This window comes from Polypterus senegalus, chromosome 2 (genome assembly GCF_016835505.1).
Source record: "Polypterus senegalus isolate Bchr_013 chromosome 2, ASM1683550v1, whole genome shotgun sequence".
Lineage (NCBI taxonomy): Eukaryota > Metazoa > Chordata > Cladistia > Polypteriformes > Polypteridae > Polypterus > Polypterus senegalus.
Genome location: NC_053155.1, coordinates 122,787,223 through 122,805,860, shown reverse-complemented (window position 1 = coordinate 122,805,860; position 18,638 = coordinate 122,787,223). Strand labels below are relative to the sequence as shown.

At 36.1% G+C, this 18,638-nt stretch overlaps 1 protein-coding gene across 2 annotated transcripts in view; it reads right to left on the bottom strand.

Annotated features, from left to right (window-relative positions):
- Positions 1 to 5,432: 5,432 nt before the first annotated feature.
- The window catches only part of npat (nuclear protein, ataxia-telangiectasia locus), a 49,259-nt gene continuing 36,053 nt past the window's right edge, over positions 5,433 to 18,638 (bottom strand). For both annotated transcript variants that reach the window (XM_039744510.1, XM_039744512.1), the window contains exons 15-18: positions 15,622 to 15,721; positions 10,412 to 10,478; positions 8,121 to 9,579; positions 5,433 to 5,598 (exon numbers count right to left, since the gene is read on the bottom strand). In XM_039744510.1, coding sequence (XP_039600444.1) covers positions 5,518 to 5,598; positions 8,121 to 9,579; positions 10,412 to 10,478; positions 15,622 to 15,721 — 1,707 coding nt within the window. In that variant the 3' untranslated portion in view covers positions 5,433 to 5,517. The remainder of the gene's footprint in view (positions 5,599 to 8,120; positions 9,580 to 10,411; positions 10,479 to 15,621; positions 15,722 to 18,638) is intronic.

Here is an 18,638-nt window from a genome sequence, read left to right as displayed (position 1 = left end):
TACTGTAAATCTGCTGATCTAGAACTAGACAAGTCAGAATTCCTAAGCAGCTAGTAAACTGACTTATTTTGTACCAATCCCATGATGAACTGTTTCACATACATACTGTAGCTCTAGTTCTTAGTTTATAATGAATTTGGAGACACAAATCCTTGAGTCACAACATCTCACACCAGCTTTCCCTTGCATCCAGAGCTGTGCATTGAAGCAAGAGCAAACTGTGATAAAACACTAAAAATCTAAACTTGGAATGCTAAATTAAGAGGCTTATAAAAATCAAGAAGGTCCGGAAAACCTCCAAAGAGTAGCCAGCTGCTTTGAACTCTTTTGTGTCGACAACAGATGGACTTATATTTCTACAGTTCTTGTTCTCGTCAATAAACTGCAATCAGTTTTTTAAAATGAGTTTGTTACCTTTATACCCCACCTACAGAAAAATAATGTATGTATATGTTTTTTGGTACACTTTATTATTACGATTATAGTCCCATTGGTAGCCATAGCAAGGACAAACGCAACAAAAGGGCAGCATAGAGGTACTTGTGCAACTGTTGTTTAAATATAAGAGCCATTAAAACCCCAAGCATCTGCACTGACAACTTTTTTCCGGTTTAGTACTGACTGGGTGAGGATGCAAGTCCTTACCAGAACAGTGAGACATAAAAGCAGTCATGAAAATCAGCTGAAATCCATACTAGCCACACTTTCTGCCACTGCACTTGGCTACGTTATTTTATACTTTTTTTTTTAAACTTGTGCTTCTGCAAATCATGAAGTGCTTATGACACTGTGAAGGCACAAGCAGAGCAGTTCAAGATCGGAGGAATGAGGGTCAGTAAGACCGTGACAAGGTGTGAATAGCGAGCAAAGTAAAAAAGCAGGCAATGGGTAAGCAGATAAAAGGCACGCTTGTTTTTTTCCAGAGACAAGGTACTGTACCATTTATATCGGCATTCAGAATAAAAAGCCAGTTGGCACTTACAGACTTGGCAAGAAAAAAAAGCACACAGATTGTCCGTACACTGACTTGATAATTTTCCTTGACAGATACAGCGATATTTTAATAAAGGTGGCCAGAATATTTTTAATTACAGCTCATTGTTTTATGCATCATGTGTCAAACCAGCAGCCAAATAAGACATCTTGTTCCACAAGAAGTCTCTGTGTTGGGTAAGAAGGCTTTTTAAAGTTTTGGTTAGTAGTGCTATAATAAAATAAAAAGCAGAATCATCACAAGTTATTTTTCAATTGCTTTAATCAAAAAGTCTTTGGCACTAAACAACAGTTACGGATCTCTGATTTAGAAATGAATGGGACGGAATCAGATGCCCAGTGATGTTTTTAGGAGAAGGGTTTAGAAAAATTGCTCCGAGTACACTTGTAGATCAAAGTGCAGAGTAATGTGATAGAAAAACAAAACACTACATTGCGAAGGGGTCTGGCTGTTTTAGTAATGAAGATAAGTTACCCATTTAAAATTAAGAAAAGGCTGATTATGGAAGAGTTCACAAAAAACAATCAGTGAAATTATGTAGTATTGCATAATGTGTCTGAAGAAACTTGATGCCAAAATTAGTATGGGTAAAGCAAGCAACCGTTTTTGCGATGATAGAATTCAGCTTTTGGCTTTGAACAAAGCCTATTTTAAATAAAGTTGAATTATAGTCAAATGGCAACATTCAAACTGACAGCCCTAATGTAATGAAGGAGGAACCATGTGCCAAGTTAGGAAGAACATGAAATCTCCATACAGTGAGGTGGAAGCGGATAGTATCTAAATAGTTGAAAGATTAAACATAAACAATAAAGAAAGGCTTAATGTTTAATTTCAGTGACCAAAGATTACCTGAAGTGGAGAATTTGACCCTGACATTAGAAGCTCAACACATGGTCATAGTGTAAGGCTGAGCATGGCTAAGATCTGGAAAAAACAGACATTATTATTACAACCAAGAGTAGAATGGTCAGGGATACTGTGTTGTCTATTATATTTACTGATGCGAAAGCTGGACCATGAACAATTACCATGACTGAATTACAATGTTGCAGAACACTTCTACACATAGTGTGAACAACAAGAGTTAAGAACAGAAATGCTCTGGGTTGCATTAAGCCAGAAACTTAAGCCAAGATTTCCAAGCCAAGACTGACCTACTTTGGGCATGTAATGTGATCCAAAATACATAGGTATGGTGGGCGGAACAGTGACATGCAGATGATGAAGAACATGCTGGGATTGATACTATCAAGACTGTCACTAGCATGACCATGAACAGACTGAAAAGCTTGTAAATAAACCAGCCACAATTTTACAGGTGGCACATGCATACATTAGTGCCTCTGTCATTAAAAATGTCCTTGAATTTTGTGTATTCTAGAAAATCTTTCAAGTGTTAGAAATTTAGCTGACTGCTTTTTCCAAAAAGCTGCATTAAGTTTGCCCTTCACTCCATTTTAATTTATTCCTATAATTCAAACATTACTGATTCTCTCTTGCATTTCAATACCTGTATTCAATTGTCAGTGAAGCTCACTATCTTCAACAATGGCCTAAACTTCTTGGAGATATACTTTTTATTTTTACCCATGCTTAGCCTCTTCTATCACAGGGAAATGTGCTGGGCTCATTTTGAAAGCTGGGAAGTATGGCAGAAGGCTGGTCCACTGCAAACTTGCTTGTGTCCTCACAAAAGGTGCTCATGTTAGTCTTACTAATGTCTTCATTCTAGAATGCCTTAGTGTGAAAAGCTTTATTTAATAAAGTAGAAACCTCAGAACAGCATCTTCAATAAAGGGTGATCCATATAAAGTACAGATATGTCTCTGGGTGCAAGCACATAAGATCCCCAAATGTATCTTTTCAAGTTATTTCAATTAATTTTCTCCTAGCAAATTCTATTTTGTACTCAAAAAAACAAAGCAAACTAATTCAGACACAGATGAACACATGGCAACCATCACTAACATCAATGAACTGTAATGCGCAGAACGTTTGGAATTCCAGCCCACATGTGATAAAGCTCAGTCACTAACAAGCAGATTGTCTGGCAGCTCATTTAGCTCAGCAATAGAAAACACCACTTGTAATTCTGATAATCTTAACTTTGCATCACAGCCATGTCATCTCAGTATAGTAGCTTGGGGGCAAAAATCGAGCAATTCCTCAGCAAATACAACACATCTCTGCTGAAGGATCAATCATCAGTATGTGGGGGCTTTTAATGTCATTATCATGCCTTTCCCAAATCTATGAGCTACTTTGCCATTATTACATCTATAGGATGTTTAAGCATAAAGTCAACATACTGTACACACATTGTGTTATTTTTGTTTACTTAATTTTTTTCCATTAATGGACATTTCAAGTGAAAGACCAGACTTACCTACAAAATCTGGTTACAAAAGTCATAAGAAACAGAACTCATTCACAATCTGATGCCTGTTTGTATTTTGTGGTGGAGTTAGTGAAGGAATATATGGGAAAAAAGAGAGAAAAACAGAACACACCCATCACCAAAAGATGATTTTTAATATTCACTGATTTACATTACAAAGTGACTGAGCAGCCAGTTAACTAAAGTAATCTGCGTCAATGTATGTTTATTTTTCCTGCAAAGTCTTTCTAGCTGGCCATTGCTCCATTCAGGTGCATGTGCCGCACACACAAAAATCTTAAGACTTGCCCACTAACCTAACAAGTACAGCTTTGGAATGTGGAGGGAAAAACTGCAGTAACCAGAAAAAGCAAACACAGACAAAGGTCTAACATGCAAACTAACAGGCATGTCCAGGTATGGGATTCAAAGCAGGACTATGTGGCAGTAGCACTAACCACTGCACCGTTGGGATGGCTGTTTGCAAAATTAAATCCTATCATTTCAGTTTACCAAATGTAATTTTGAAAATCTGTCCAGTATACATTTGTGTAAAAGGTTGGTTGTTTGGTTTTTTTGTAATTATTCAATCCGATTAACAATTACATATTCTTAATTAGAATTTCGGTTCACAAGTGTTCAAGTTTATCACTATGGATGTATAGTTTTTAGTTTTAAACAAGTAAAATGTATACCGGTAAAACTAAAACACCACACACCCATAAAATACTGACGAAACATTCTTACATGGAAAACATAAAAGTACATTAGCTGGTTTCACAAGAATAAAATTTATTTTAACTACACTTGTCTGCAAATCAATGCAAAGCTTCAGAGGTTTTCAGGAGACACTCACCACTTAAAACAGCAGTATGAAATAAAAGATGTAGAGTATGTGACAAAAAGATGCAATGCATTCCAAATACATTAAGGCACACCATTTACTTGAATGAAAATGTGGTGAAACAAAAGAAGAACAGTACAAAGTCTTCAAGGCTCAAGTAAGCATGTAGAAAGGTACTAAAGTAAATACTGTATTGCAGGTAGCTGTTGGAGTACCAGAGTGCAAATATCAAGTATGAAAATTGTGAAATGTCTTAACTAAGTCAAATGTCCAAAAAAACAAGAAACTGGGGGACAAATTTGTAGTTACAGCTAAGATCTGTATCTATAGACTGTAACGTAATAAAACAACACATACTAAGTCTTGAATAAAGTACTGTACATATTAGCTTAGTTACCTATTGAACACAGCAGGTACTAAGAGAATGGAGGTAATTCTATCTCCCGTAAAGCGTCTCACCCACATCCAACTGGCGTGTTGTACCAAGGCACTGAATCTTGCCAGGGACAATGGACTGAGATTTGCCAAATTTACTATATTGCAACATCTGATCATCCCAGTGAATAAAAACAAGGTTAGACAGGTAACAACAAATGCTAAATGATTTATAAATACTATTAATTTAATTTATTCTCAATAAGTGTTGTTGGCAGAAAAATCTAGCATTGGTTATGCACTGATTTTATTCATGTAGTACAGTCAGCCACAGAGGTGATGACTGATTAGTAAGACTGATTTTACTGGAATCATAAATGAATAAATAATTGACAATGAAAAGAAAAGCATTGCTGAGCAACTTTCATTATAATGCAGCATTTCAGTGTTAATTAAATTCAATTAGTTCAATAAGGAATTTGCTGTACATAAGAGAAAAATAAAATTATGTTAAGATTGGTATATTTACACTTTACAAATAATGAATCACTTGGGAATTTAAGCAGCTTTACACAGATTTCTCCCTTTAAAAATAAATAAACTAGAGATGGCATGAAGGAACGAGGTGACTAAGAAGTGTCCAATCACTTCTACTGCCACAATTTTTCACAAACATATCTGAAACTGATTCTTTCCGATATATATATTTTAAAGTAATGGCAAATCCCTAGGTATCCAAGAAAGCTTTTCCTGGAATGAATCCTGCACTCTTTGCAGACCCTCTGGAGAAAAGAGAGAAAAAAAAAACAATTTGATTTGTTTTTCTGTCTGATTCCCCCACCATCTTCCGTGCTGATTCGCTGATCCTATATGCAGCAGGTTTTTTCAGTCTTGCATGTTCCATGTACTGCTCAAGGCATTTTCTCACTCATCGTAGTGCAGTGAAGACAAGAATTTGTCTACATCCATCCCATCTGGGAAAGAGTCCAATAGCTTCTTCTGTTTCTGTAGTGCGGAAAACAAATGGAATTAAACTTAGAAAGAGAAACTGACAGAACTCTGGAACAATACAGTCATTTAAAATAGCTTACATATGGTGACACAAAAGAATGAAAACACAGCTGTATCTTTAATATATATTTGCTGTAATAAATAACCTTTGTAATTGTAACTACTACTGTACTTCAGATTCTACAATATAAACTTCAACAGCATCTAGTTATTTTTATTTTTAAAGTCACTGATTTGGTGAGGGGTACAAAGCAAGAGAACTTTTTACCCTAAAGGAGGTTCAGAAATGATCTACCTTAATAAATAAAGACTGTGAACATAATTTTACCTTCGTATGTTCCTTTTAGGTGCCATTGTGGTTGTTTTATATTGTTTTCTTACATTATTTTTTAGTTAATTATAACAGCTGTTTTTGATTTGCTAGTATTAGGGAAGTAAACTTTTGTTTTCTTTCTCTTCCCAGTGTCTGTGGTAGAACTTGATTTGCTTAGAGGAGGTTTATCATCATATATGAATTGTTTTCAGATGTCTTCTATCCAAGAGAATTTCTCATTACTTGTCTGTGGAATGACCCTTTTAAGAATGTAACTGAACAAGGACAGTTGTAACTTGGTCTTATTGCCATCGTCTACATATTTCATACACAGAGGTTTAATAAAGAATTCAGACACCGAGGTTTAAGAAAGAATTCAGACACCATTATTTTTTAACATTTTGTTATGCTGCATACTTTAGCTACACTTGTTTAATTTTTTCCTTATCAAATAAAGTGAAAACAGGATTTCAGGAATTAGTGAAAATTTATTAAAATTAAAAACCTGACCAATTACATTGATACAAGTGTTCAGACCCTATCCTCTAACACAGGGGTCTCCAACTGTTTCCAACCCATGAGAGCTACTTTTACAAAATGAAAATGGCCAAGAGCTACTTATGTTTTCTAACGTTTATTCTCAAAGCTTATTTCAATCCAAACAAACTGAGTAAGCTTGTTTTGCCTGAACATTTACAAAATGTTGGTGTCCACAACTCACATTTTGCATTAAAACATCACTAAAAATACTTAGTTCACCTGCAAGTACATTTTGTATGTCTGTATGCATTTTCTAGTGTATCTCACACTATTGAACTAAAACATGAATGCTGTCAGAACAAAACAATGCAATTACAAATACACAGATATTACTTATTCATTTGTCATTTTGTTCCATGTCACTGTTTCACTTCACAAGAGTATTCACATGTCCAGTTGCACGTGTGATGTGTTTTTTAGTTAGTCAGATGACTGGCACTGCATGGAGTCAACAAGAGTGGTGTATGGTGGAGTGTAGCCACTTAGGTTCACTCTTATGGAGTCATTTAATTGTTCATCTGTCAGTCTTGTTCTGAACTTTGATTTCATGACATTCATGTCAGAAAAGGCAGACTCATACAGGTACAGTATGTAGACCCAAACAAAGCAGACATTTTCAGAACTGCTTGATGAAGATTCTTATAGTTATCTGGCTCTAATAAGCTCCAGAAATGCTAAGAATACTGTTGAGACTTTAACTGCACAATATGTAAAATTCAACGTCTCTCTGTCTGTCTGCTTTTACTGGGAGAAATACTTAACGGATTTAGATTATTTCTATAATTTCCTTGAACATTCCATCTGATTTTATGACTTCTCTCATTTCGCTATGTATCATAGTTCGATTGCGGTACTGATTTATTTGTGCAAATCCAAGAAACACGCACCGGGCTGAGGGGAAGGGCCTTCCTCACTCACTCGCCAGCTTTAACTGCACTTAGCTAGAGAATGAGAGAACAATTTAATTCAACTTTGTTTGATATTTAAAATAAAGTGTTACTTAGGTCTTGATGAGTTTGAGTCCGGATATTCTCTTAAGTGTATTCCACATTGAAAAGACATATTGCAATTCAGATGGTATGATTTTTTGGAAAGATCGCCGACCCCTAATTTGACTAATCAAGTTTTCAAATTTATGTAGGATTCATAATCCCGTAGCTCGCGAACGTGTTGGAGACCCCTGCATTGCATTCTATTGATCATCACTGCGATGTTTCTTCACCTTGTCTGCAGTCCACATTTTGGTCAATTCAAATGATTACACATGAATAAGGAAAGTCACACACCTGTCAATAAAGGTCCCATATATCGGACAATATATACTGTATCAGATCAAAAACCAAGCCAAGAACATAAAAAGTTAAGGGGTTTGACTACTTCCTAAAGGTAAAGGTACTGAATTCACTTTTCATATTACTGAAAAGAATTGGTTTGCGCTTTGTTTTTAACTGCTCTGCACTATATTTTTATGCTATTGCTAAACAAAATGAGTAACATACTATATTGAACCCTTAGGGAAAGTAATTATTTAATTATCAGTCCGTATCAGTTAGTATCAACTAAATTCTTGCAAACGTGCTACTGGAATTTCCTTAAGAACTAATTTTGAAAAATACAGTACTATGAAATATATCCAATAGGAACTGACAGCAGAGTTACTTACTTTTGTTTTCTTCTTCCTTGCCGGTGAAACAGATCTCTGTTGATCCTTTTTTGATGGCGGACTCTTCTGTTCCTCACTAAGCTTCCGCTTTTTGCCTAAATTTTTGTTGTTTTGAGATATTTTTCCTGTCTGCTGAGCACTGTCTTTCAAAGGAGTGCCCGTTCTAGCAATAGCTGCCCGAGATAGAATCATAAGTGTGTGAGCAGCCATGTTGATGCTGTTCTCACTTCCAGTTTCACTCGCTGGGCTACAAGTAGGCAAGTCTGGTGTGGCAGGTGGTGGAAGATGCCTGGGTGTAAGTTCTCCTTCTTTGTTTATTCGCCGTCGCACAGGAGTCTTTGGGCAGTCTAAAGGATCTTCTATATGTTTACCTGAGCCAGGAGTCTGTGGTATTGGTAGTTCTGAGCCACTCAATATCAACTTATTTGAGGGAGGAGAACCTGGCACTTGTCCCTGAATATCCTGTAGAATTTCAGCTGCCTGCTTGGTTAATGGGCTGACACCCTTGCCTCTACGAATTTTAAGCCTCTGTTCCTCTGGAACTTGCAAAGAAATATTGGATGAAACTGAAGGTTTGTCATTTTGTGAGTTGGCAGGAGCATTTTCCTGGGCTCGCTGCTTGCTTTGCTCTGGCTCTAGTTCATTTTCTTTATTCGCTGTGACATTAGCAGCATCTTCCAAGGACGACTTTTTATCAGTCCACACCTCTTTGCTTTTTGATGCACGACTTTCTGCCATTTCTGACCTCCTCCTCTCATCTAAATCTTTTCCAGATCCAGAGTGTTTCTCTTTATGATCAGACAGGGCAAACTTATCTTTCTGATGTACATCAGTTTTTGCTGTGTGTACAGGTGTTTCATTCTTCTTATTTACAGAAGAACTAGATTTCCGTCTTTTTTCCTGGTCTCTTCGTGATTCAGTATCTTTAGATCTATCTTTACTGCTAACAGAATCACATGATTTTCTGACATCTGAGTCATTCTTGGATTCAAGAACTGTTGTTATTTTGTGTACACTTTCACTTTCAGAGAATTTCTCTCTTTGATCCACTTGGTCCTTCCCATCTGATAACTTTGCTTTACCTAGATGTCCTCCTGATATTATGGTCTGTTCAGTAGTGCGTGAGTCTCCTTCAGTTCCTGTGTTTTGGGTCTGATCTTTCTTCATGGAAATATTAGGGATGCTATGACTGTTTTGACATGTTTTTTCAGACTCCATAGTTGTTGATGACACAGTTAATGAAGGGGCTTCCACCATTAAAGCTTTAGATTCACTTGTTTGGCTGCTGCTTACAGAAGTGTTTAAGGTTTTGGATGTTGAAATGTTATCAAAACACAGAACTCTTTTGTGACTTAGACTTGTTTTCAGACTAGAGCTGGATGCTGATGAAACCGTAACAGATGGCACTACAGAGGGCTTCTGCTGTTCCTCGGTTCCTGATGTTTGCATTACAGTAGGTCTGAAAGAGAAAGAAATCAATGAATGCCACACCATCATAAGATTCGATTTTCTGGAATATGTTCACGATTTGTTTTTAAAGATCTTCTGGATGATAGTAAGTAGGATATTTCTTGATTGGGGAGGGGTAATGATATGCTACATTAATTTATATCTTTCGATATGATGGTCTTGATTCGAAAAAGTGTGCTGAATTGAACAATACATTATACATATGCATTATACAATGCTTGATTTATATATGGTGTGTTAAATACTAAAATAAGCCCAAAGCAACAGAACCCCTTTCTTCATCTGAAAAACCTTTTTACCTTTACCATGGAACCAAACACAGAAGAAAAAAAGGCGTGTTCTAGAGTCCAGTTTATTGGAAGACAGCAATTTGTTTAGGAGTATGTTGGCCTAATTGTAGGTTATTACTTTATTTTTCAAATAAAGTACACACTTATTTTTCCATAAGTAAAATTAAAAAATTGTACAACAGTTTACAAGATGAAAACCATTGAAAACTACAGTGCTGTGGTTGTTCATTTGAGAAGTCTACTTTTTTGTCACTATTTTTAACTCATTTTTTAACATTATTATGTGCTGTTTTGTGCTACATATGCTACAATTAAACCACTCTGAATGGGTCAGGCTAAACTCCATTGTTTAAATCAAAAGTCTCAAATAACATTCCCTGTTTGTGCGGTTTTAAAAAACGTATCAAGTTTTGACATTACTGTATCACACTGAATTATTTTACAAATTGTTACATGTCTAATCTTAATAATTCAGAAAGCAGAAATCAATGTTCATAATAGAATAAAACAGGATTCATTTGCATCTCCTACCTTTGCTTTGGTATACTACTGACATTTGCAGATTTCTCAGATCCTGATCCAACATTTGAGGACTTTCCTTTAAAGGTAATGCAAAAGTAAGCCATTTAGCACCTAATATTTAACATACATACTGCATAATCATAGTATTTCTTCACTACATTCTTCGATCTGCATTAATATGTAATTAATAAGTGCATCTTTCTTTAAACAATCGAATGTCAGAATGCCAAATTTCAATATTTGAATAAGCTTTACATGTAATGTAAAAGCTGCATTCAGTTGCATTAACATTTAACCAGATTAAAGCCCTGAAACCAAACCAATGCAATTACTGACACTCTATGCTTTGTCTTTATTGTTTTTTATTGTAACTGTTTTTGTAATAACATTCCATTGGGATCAGGAGTCTGTTCCAAAAAGAATGTATATATTGTGTACAATGTTGATTAAACTGACAAGCATGCTGAAGATAGTTATGTAATTAAATTACCTAAGTTACATTATAGGGGAAAAATTGATGTGAATAAGCTTTTGTTACTTATTTTTACACTTTTAACTTAGTCAGTCAGGTTAATTTGTTTGCATTATACAGTGAATCTGGAAAGTATTCACAGCTTATCACTTTTTCCAAATTTTGTTATGTTACAGCCTTATTCTAAAATACAGGGTGGGCCATTTATATGGATACACCTTAATAAAATGGGAATGGTTGGTGATATTAACTTCCTGTTTGTGGCACATTAGTATATGTGAGGGGGGAACTTTTGAAGATGGGTGGTGACCATTATGGCCATTTGGAAGTCAGCTATTTTGGATCCAACTTTTGTTTTTTCAATAGGAAGAGGGTCATGTGACATATCAAACGTATTTGGAATTTCACAAGAAAAACAATGGTGTGCTTGGTTTTAACGCAACTTTATTCTTTCATGAGTTATTTACAAGTTTCTGACCACTTATAAAATGTGTTCAATGTGCTGCCCATTGTGTTGGATTGTCAATGCAACCCTCTTCTCCCACTCTTCACACACTGATAGCAACACCAGGGAGAAATGCTAGCACAGGCTTCCAGTATCCGTAGTTTCAGGTGCTGCACATCTCGTATCTTCACAGCATAGACAATTGCCTTCAGATGACCCCAAAGATAAAAGTCTAAGGGGGTCAGATCGAGAGACCTTGGGGGCCATTCAACTGGCCCACGACGACCAATGCACTTTCCAGGAAACTGTTCATCTAGGAATGCTCGGACCTGACACCCATAATGTGGTGGTGCACCATCTTGCTGGAAAAACTCAGGGAACGTGCCAGCTTCAGTGCATAAAGAGGGAAACACATCATCGTGTAGCAATTTCGCATATCCAGTGGCCTTGAGGTTTCCATTGATGAAGAATGGCCCCACTATCTTTGTACCCCATATACCACACCATACCATCAATTTTTTTGTTCCAACAGTCTTGGAGGGATCTATCCAATGTGGGTTAGTGTCAGACCAATAGCGGTGGTTTTGTTTGTTAACTTCACCATTCACATAAAAGTTTGCCTCATCACTGAACAAAATCTTCTGCGTAAACAGCCATTTCAAGATCTCTCCAGAGATGTTCAATTGGATTCAAGTCTGGGCTCTGGCTGGGCCACTCAAGGACATTCACAGAGTTGTCCTGAAGCCACTCCTTTGATATCTTGGCTGTGTGCTTAGGGTCGTTGTCCTGCTGAAAGATGAACCGCCGCCCCAGTCTGAGGTCAAGAGCACACTGGAGCAGGTTTTCATCCAGGATGTCTCTGTACATTGCTGCAGTCATCTTTCCCTTTATCATGACTAATCTCCCAGCTCCTGACGCTGAAAAACATCCCCACAGCATAATGCTGCCACAACAATGCTTCACTGTAGGGATGGTATTGGCCTAGTGATGAGCGGTGCCTGGTTTCCTCCAAACATGACACCTGGCATTCACACCAAAGAATTCAATCTTTGTCTCAACAGACCAGAGAATTTTGTTTCTCATGGTTTGAGAGTCCTTCAGGTGCCTTTTGGCAAACTCCAGGCGGGCTGCCATGTGCTTTTTACTAAGTAGTGGCTTCCGTCCAGCCACTCTACCATACAGGCCTGATTGGTGGATTGCTGCAGAGATGGTTGTCCTTCTGGAATGTTCTCCTCTCTCCACAAAGGACCTCTGACAGAGTGACCATCGGGTTCTTGGTCACCTCCCTGACTAAGGCCCTTCTCCCCCGATCGCTCAGTTTAGATGGCCGGCCAGCTCTAGAAAGAGTCCTGAAGGTCTCGAACTTCTTCCACTTACGGATGATGGAGGCCACTGTGCTCATTAGGACCTTCAAAGCAGCAGAATTTATTCTGTAACCTTTCCCAGATTTGTGCCTCGAGACATTCCTGTCTCGAAGGTCCATAGACAATTCCGTTGACTTCATGCTTGGTTTGTGCTCTGACATGAACTGTCAACTGTGGGGCCTTATATAGACAGGTGTGTGCCTTTCCAAATCATGTCCAATCAACTGAATTTACCACAGGTGGACTCCAATTAAGCTACAGAAACATCTCAAGGATGATTAGGGGAAACAGGATGCACCTGAGCTCAATTTTGAGTTTCATGGCAAAGGCTGTGAATACTTAGGTACATGTGCTTTCTCAGTTTTTTTATTTTTAATAAATTTGCAAAAATCTCAAGTAAACTTTTTTCACGTTGTCATTATGGGGTGTTGTGTGTAGAATTCTGAGGAAAAAATGAATTTAATCCATTTTGGAGTAAGGCTGTAACATAAAATGTGGAAAAAGTGATGCGTTGTGAATACTTTCCAGATCCACTGTATAACTTGACCTGTTTAGATTTAAGAGGGAAAATATTTATCCATCTATCCATCATTTAAGTTATTGGACTTAACTGTAAACATTTCAAACATTCATAACAAACTTATCAATCACAGACACAAAGAATAAGTTGGTAAGGAGTGTGGTAGACAGTAGGACTTTACGCACCTTCAAAGCTAACCTTCATGTTATCTTGGAAAAAGCTAGTGGATAGGACTGACCAGCCTTGTTGGTCTGAATGGCGTGTTCATATCCAGATTGTTGTAAATGTTCAAATTTATTAGTTATTCAAACCCATTCATTCTACATACAAAATACCTGACCTAATCTCTGTAGTGTGCAAAAACACATTCATTTTACTATACAAAGTACCCACCTACCTACCTATCTATCTACATACTGATGTAATTCTAATACCCTACATCAACCAAAGCTACAGAATAAAGATTTATTTGCATTATTCCAGGATACAGTCTGGATTCTTAGAATATTGGAACTTTACTACTATTTAACTTGCAGTTTCCGATATTATCGCTTCATATATCACATTAAATTCAAATATTATATATTTTATTGCAGTGTTCTACAAAATAAATGGCTTTTGATCTGTTTTGCCATTATTCTTGGTTGTGTTTTAGGACTGGTTTAAGAGTATCTCACTGCTTCTAATATCTTAATTTGTAACTACATCTGATATGTTCAAATACCATAATTGTTACATTTTTTGCCAGAAAATAAACTATTATAAATATTATCCATTATTATATTTTATTACTACTGAAAATGTTAGGTTTTCCCAGCATTTCTTCTTGACTTGGAAATTTTACATTTAAGGTGTAGCCAAATGTTTTCTACTCACCAAGGCATTAGGTGAGCCAACATATTAATAGAACTCATGACCCAATAAGGATTTTATAAACTGTTACACCTGTAACAGTTACAGTATATATAATACATATTAAATAAAATATAAATAATATATAAATAAAATATTAAATATGTTAAATAAAAAACACAAAACATATTTCCATTTTGTCAGAACAAACATTGCTATTAAAAAAAGAAGTCCTTTTTTTAACCTTGCACTAATTTCAGCTTTGTGTTACTCCAGACATGGTATGCTGCAATAAGTAAGTAAACTTCCATGTTTAAGATTGTTACAATTTGTAATTGTTAAGTTTGGACAGATTGTTCTACCACTCTGCTCTGCTTTTTGGTTAACAAGCATACTATCAACACATTTGAAACCTTTCTTCAGCACCCCAGAAGTATCATTTAGGTCCTGATCCTGTTCCCTTTCATTCTTGAACCTCACCTGATTTGCTGTTGTAAAACTGTTAAGAATTCGTTACAGCTAACAAAAACTGGTTTAATTTCTCTTTGACATAATGGGAAATAACTGCCATATTTCAGATTTTCCTTTTATTATTTTAACCACTTTATATCTCTAGTTTAAATAGTACTTTCAATGTCAGGAAAGCATACTTAGCTATCTCAATGAACATGTCTTTTGGAGGCTTCTGGCTTGACACGTAATTCCTAAAAAAATGTGCTATTTTTTTGGTGAAGAATCCCGTATGATTCTTTAACTACCGGTGCCCCACTCTGCAAACTTATCAAATCGGGCTGCCCGACACAAATGATCTACTATCCAGAAGCTGTTTTCTTTTTTTAAAGTGTAACCTATTCTTCACACCTATGTGTGAAGTGTATTCAAATATTTTGTGTATTTTTTTTTTTTTTTTTTTACTTACTAAGAGAGTTTTTAACTTTCAATTAATGACAGTGTATGCCAACTAAAAATATGAGGAGGGAATACCTAAAGATCATTACAATGCAGCATTTAGTACTTTTTAGTAACTCCTTTTGAGAAACTCTCCATGCCACCACATATATAAAATATAGATGGGTATTGCCTTCGCATTTTTTACCCTAGCGGAAAGGCACACAGCAGAGCGGCGGGCTGGAGGAAAAAGAAAGTGTGGAGGACTAAAGTAACATGCGTGTTTCACTTGCTTAAGTAATCATGAGCGATTTTGTAGGAGTTCAATATATGCAGGCATGTAAACTGTTCCGGATGCACTTTTCTCTTTGATCAGTTTGCTTTCTATGGACAGAAAAAACTTTTTCTGTGGTGGAGTGACAGCACAGAAGTACTATATGTGACGCACTGCAAACAAAAAAAATAAAAAATAATAAAGCATACAAAGGCACATTAAATATAAATGCACATACAGTAGTAGTACTTAGGACCTATGTTCAAAGATATTTAAGTATTTCTTATTTTTAATCATTTGAACCCCAGTTATAGTATAATTTGACAGCCCTAATTTATACACACAAAAAAATACCTCTAAAGTACCAGATACTGCATGCCATTTTTATAATGTCTACTGCTTACTTGGGTCTGAAGAGCTTTTGAGTGCTATTTGTCTCGGTTTAGCTGGTATAGGCAACTTTGCTGTAATTGGTAAAGTGGAACCAACTGGGACATGAAATACCTAAAAAAGTATTTAAAAAAATAAAATTATATATACACAACACAGACACTTTACTCCCATTAAATACAAAATGCAATCTAAATTTTTAAAGCTAGACAAAATGTAAAAAAGAAAAACGTGCATTTTTTAATGCTATTACTTAAAACTGAGGCTGCATCTTTAGTTGATGTACAACACCAACTCGGAAGACGTTGAGACCAAAATGGAAAATGCAAGTAATAAACAGAAAGCAGTGATTAGTAAAGGATACTAAATGACCTCTAAACTGAAAACTATATGAAAGCCCCATTATTTGAAGTTACAACTAATTAACTTCATTTGTTTTTCAAAAACATCTATGAAACATATTAAAAAAAAAAAAAAGTTTGGACTGTAAGGAATTTACCACTTTCTAATATTGCCTTTCATTCTCAGAACACTTAATAAACATTTAGGTACTGAAAACACAAATGCGTTTCAGATGTAAATTTGTCCCATTCTCCTTGCAAAGAAGTCTTAAGTCTTAAGGAAGTGTCTTATAGGCAAAGTCTATATGTACTTTTCGTCATCAATGGGGTCTTAATGGAACTGCAAATTATCATTGCCCAATGCAGTGACACAACCCCATACCATCACAGATGTTGTTTTCTGGATCTGTAGCTGGTCAAAGTCTGTATGGTCATTTACTTTGTTCCAGAGGATACAATGCACATTTCTTCTTAAAAAAAAAAAAAAAAGACCTGAAATACTGATTCGTTCACTGTTTGATGGTCCATCCAAAGGCTCTTCTGCACACTGTTAACATATGGCCTTCTTTTTTGCACTGTACAGATGTAACCAGCATGTGTGGATTCAACTATGTATTTGTGGTACTTGATAAAATTTTGCCCAAGTACTGCTGTGCCCATGTGGTTATAGCACTTATTGATTAAAAGTGCTGTTTGACGGATTGAAGGCCACATATAGACAAACTTGGGCTTGCACCCTTGACATTAACACAGCAAAAAAATAAATCTAAGCAAGTGAAATGTTGTTGTAACAATTATTGACTTGGATAGACTGTATATTTATGAAAAAATGAAACTGACCACACTGAACACTTAATATCTTTTCTTTATACTGGTTGTGAAGGATTACAAGTCAAAGTGAATTTTTAAATAACTGCTGTTTTTATTTGCACTTTGCATTCCATCAAAACTTTTAGCAGTTTTTATTTGGGATAAGCAGATCAATACCACAGTAAATCCATACTTTGATACTCCCAAAAAAAAAAAAAAATTAATTACTATTTATTTCTGTAAGATGCGGTAACAAGGTTCTTGCAAAGGCATAAAATGTGCTAACACACTTTCAGCTTTTATGGAAATGAGCAGAAGCGATGTGACCCAAGAATGCCATAAACCCACGCCCCTTCCACAAGCGCAGGCTGTGTATGACAATGGCAGACCGAAAGCATTGTGTTGTATGCTGCTAGTTTTCAGAGATGGAGAAGAATACAGCCACCAGATGCAATATTTGTAAGAACAAGGAGCAATACAGTGGCAAAACAAGCAGCCCATTTAAAAAATTAAAAAGCATATATGCTGAACAACACAAAGATGTTTGTAAAATATTAAAAAGATGCAAATCTGAAGCACATTGATTTAGCTACAATCAGTGCCAGGGATGTTGCAGGAGAACTTTCAAAGAGGCACAAGATGTTATCTAGGTAACTCCAGCTAGCAGGGTTATATAGACAGGTTTACTGAAGACTTTTCAGTTGAGTTTAACATTTTTCTGTTTACCACTCATTAATACATATGAAACGTAAAGCCTGTTGTTAGCACAATGGAGGACATAGAATAGTGGAGAGGATAACTGTCAGAACATTTTGACATGGGTTCTGTCAATTTTGTTTTTTCACTCTAAACAAAATGAATGGAAGAGTATAATCAATATCTATAAATTAAGAATGTTAAATAGTCTAACACTACGCAAAACACTTAATAGCTATGCCTAATTTGAAGACAAACTTTTCACTGAAAGTAGTGTTTCTTTCTAAAAAATAAGCGCTCAAGTAAATGTTAATAAAAATATTAAAATTTAGTGGAGTTAAAAGTACTTTAACTGCATTAGTAACAGCATCTAGTGTAAAAAATATATCATTTTTCTACTAAATTTTGTATTTTTAAAATTGAATTCTGCTCCTGTCTCCTTCCATATTCCAAAGACATACAGGTTAGATGGACTGTCAGGGTTAAATTGGCCCCGATATATGTGGCAGGGCTCTCACTCTGTCTGGGGATTGTTCCTGTCTTGCACCCACAAAGGCAAAAGATTAAGCTTACAAATGTCAACAATATTTTTTCTAAATAAAAACTACAGTACTGTGACAAAATCCTTCTCGACAAAACAAAAGGGCAGAATGTAATAGAAAATGCAAATGTGGGAATAATATTTTTTTGTAAATGTTAGGGTTGTGAGGGGATCTAAGTACTTTTGTGAAGTGATTGCTCATTTTGCATGTATTAGACAAAAACAATGTTTATGAAGATGTAAAATGTTTATATTCTTTATTACGTTTGTATGTTCATTCTGGGTGTCAAGGTGGTGGTAAGGTTGAAATATGCTGCCTCGCAGCAAGGAGACAGGTTTGCTACCCGAATCATCCCTGTGTGCAGTTTGCATGTTCTCTCTGTGTCAGCGTAAGCTCACTTCCACAGTCCAAAGACATTCAGGTTAGGTGAACTGGCAAAGCTAAACGGGCCATGGAATGTGTTTAGTGTGTTGGTCCTGCAATGGATGGGCACCCTATCAAGGATTTGCTCCTGCCTTGCTCCCTATGGCACCTGGGATGGGCTCCAGCAATTAATAAATAAAGTTTGCGTCATCCATGGCTTTTTATTTGCACGATAGTAAAATGGGCAGACTACTGTTTTTACTAACGTTCTTTAATGCA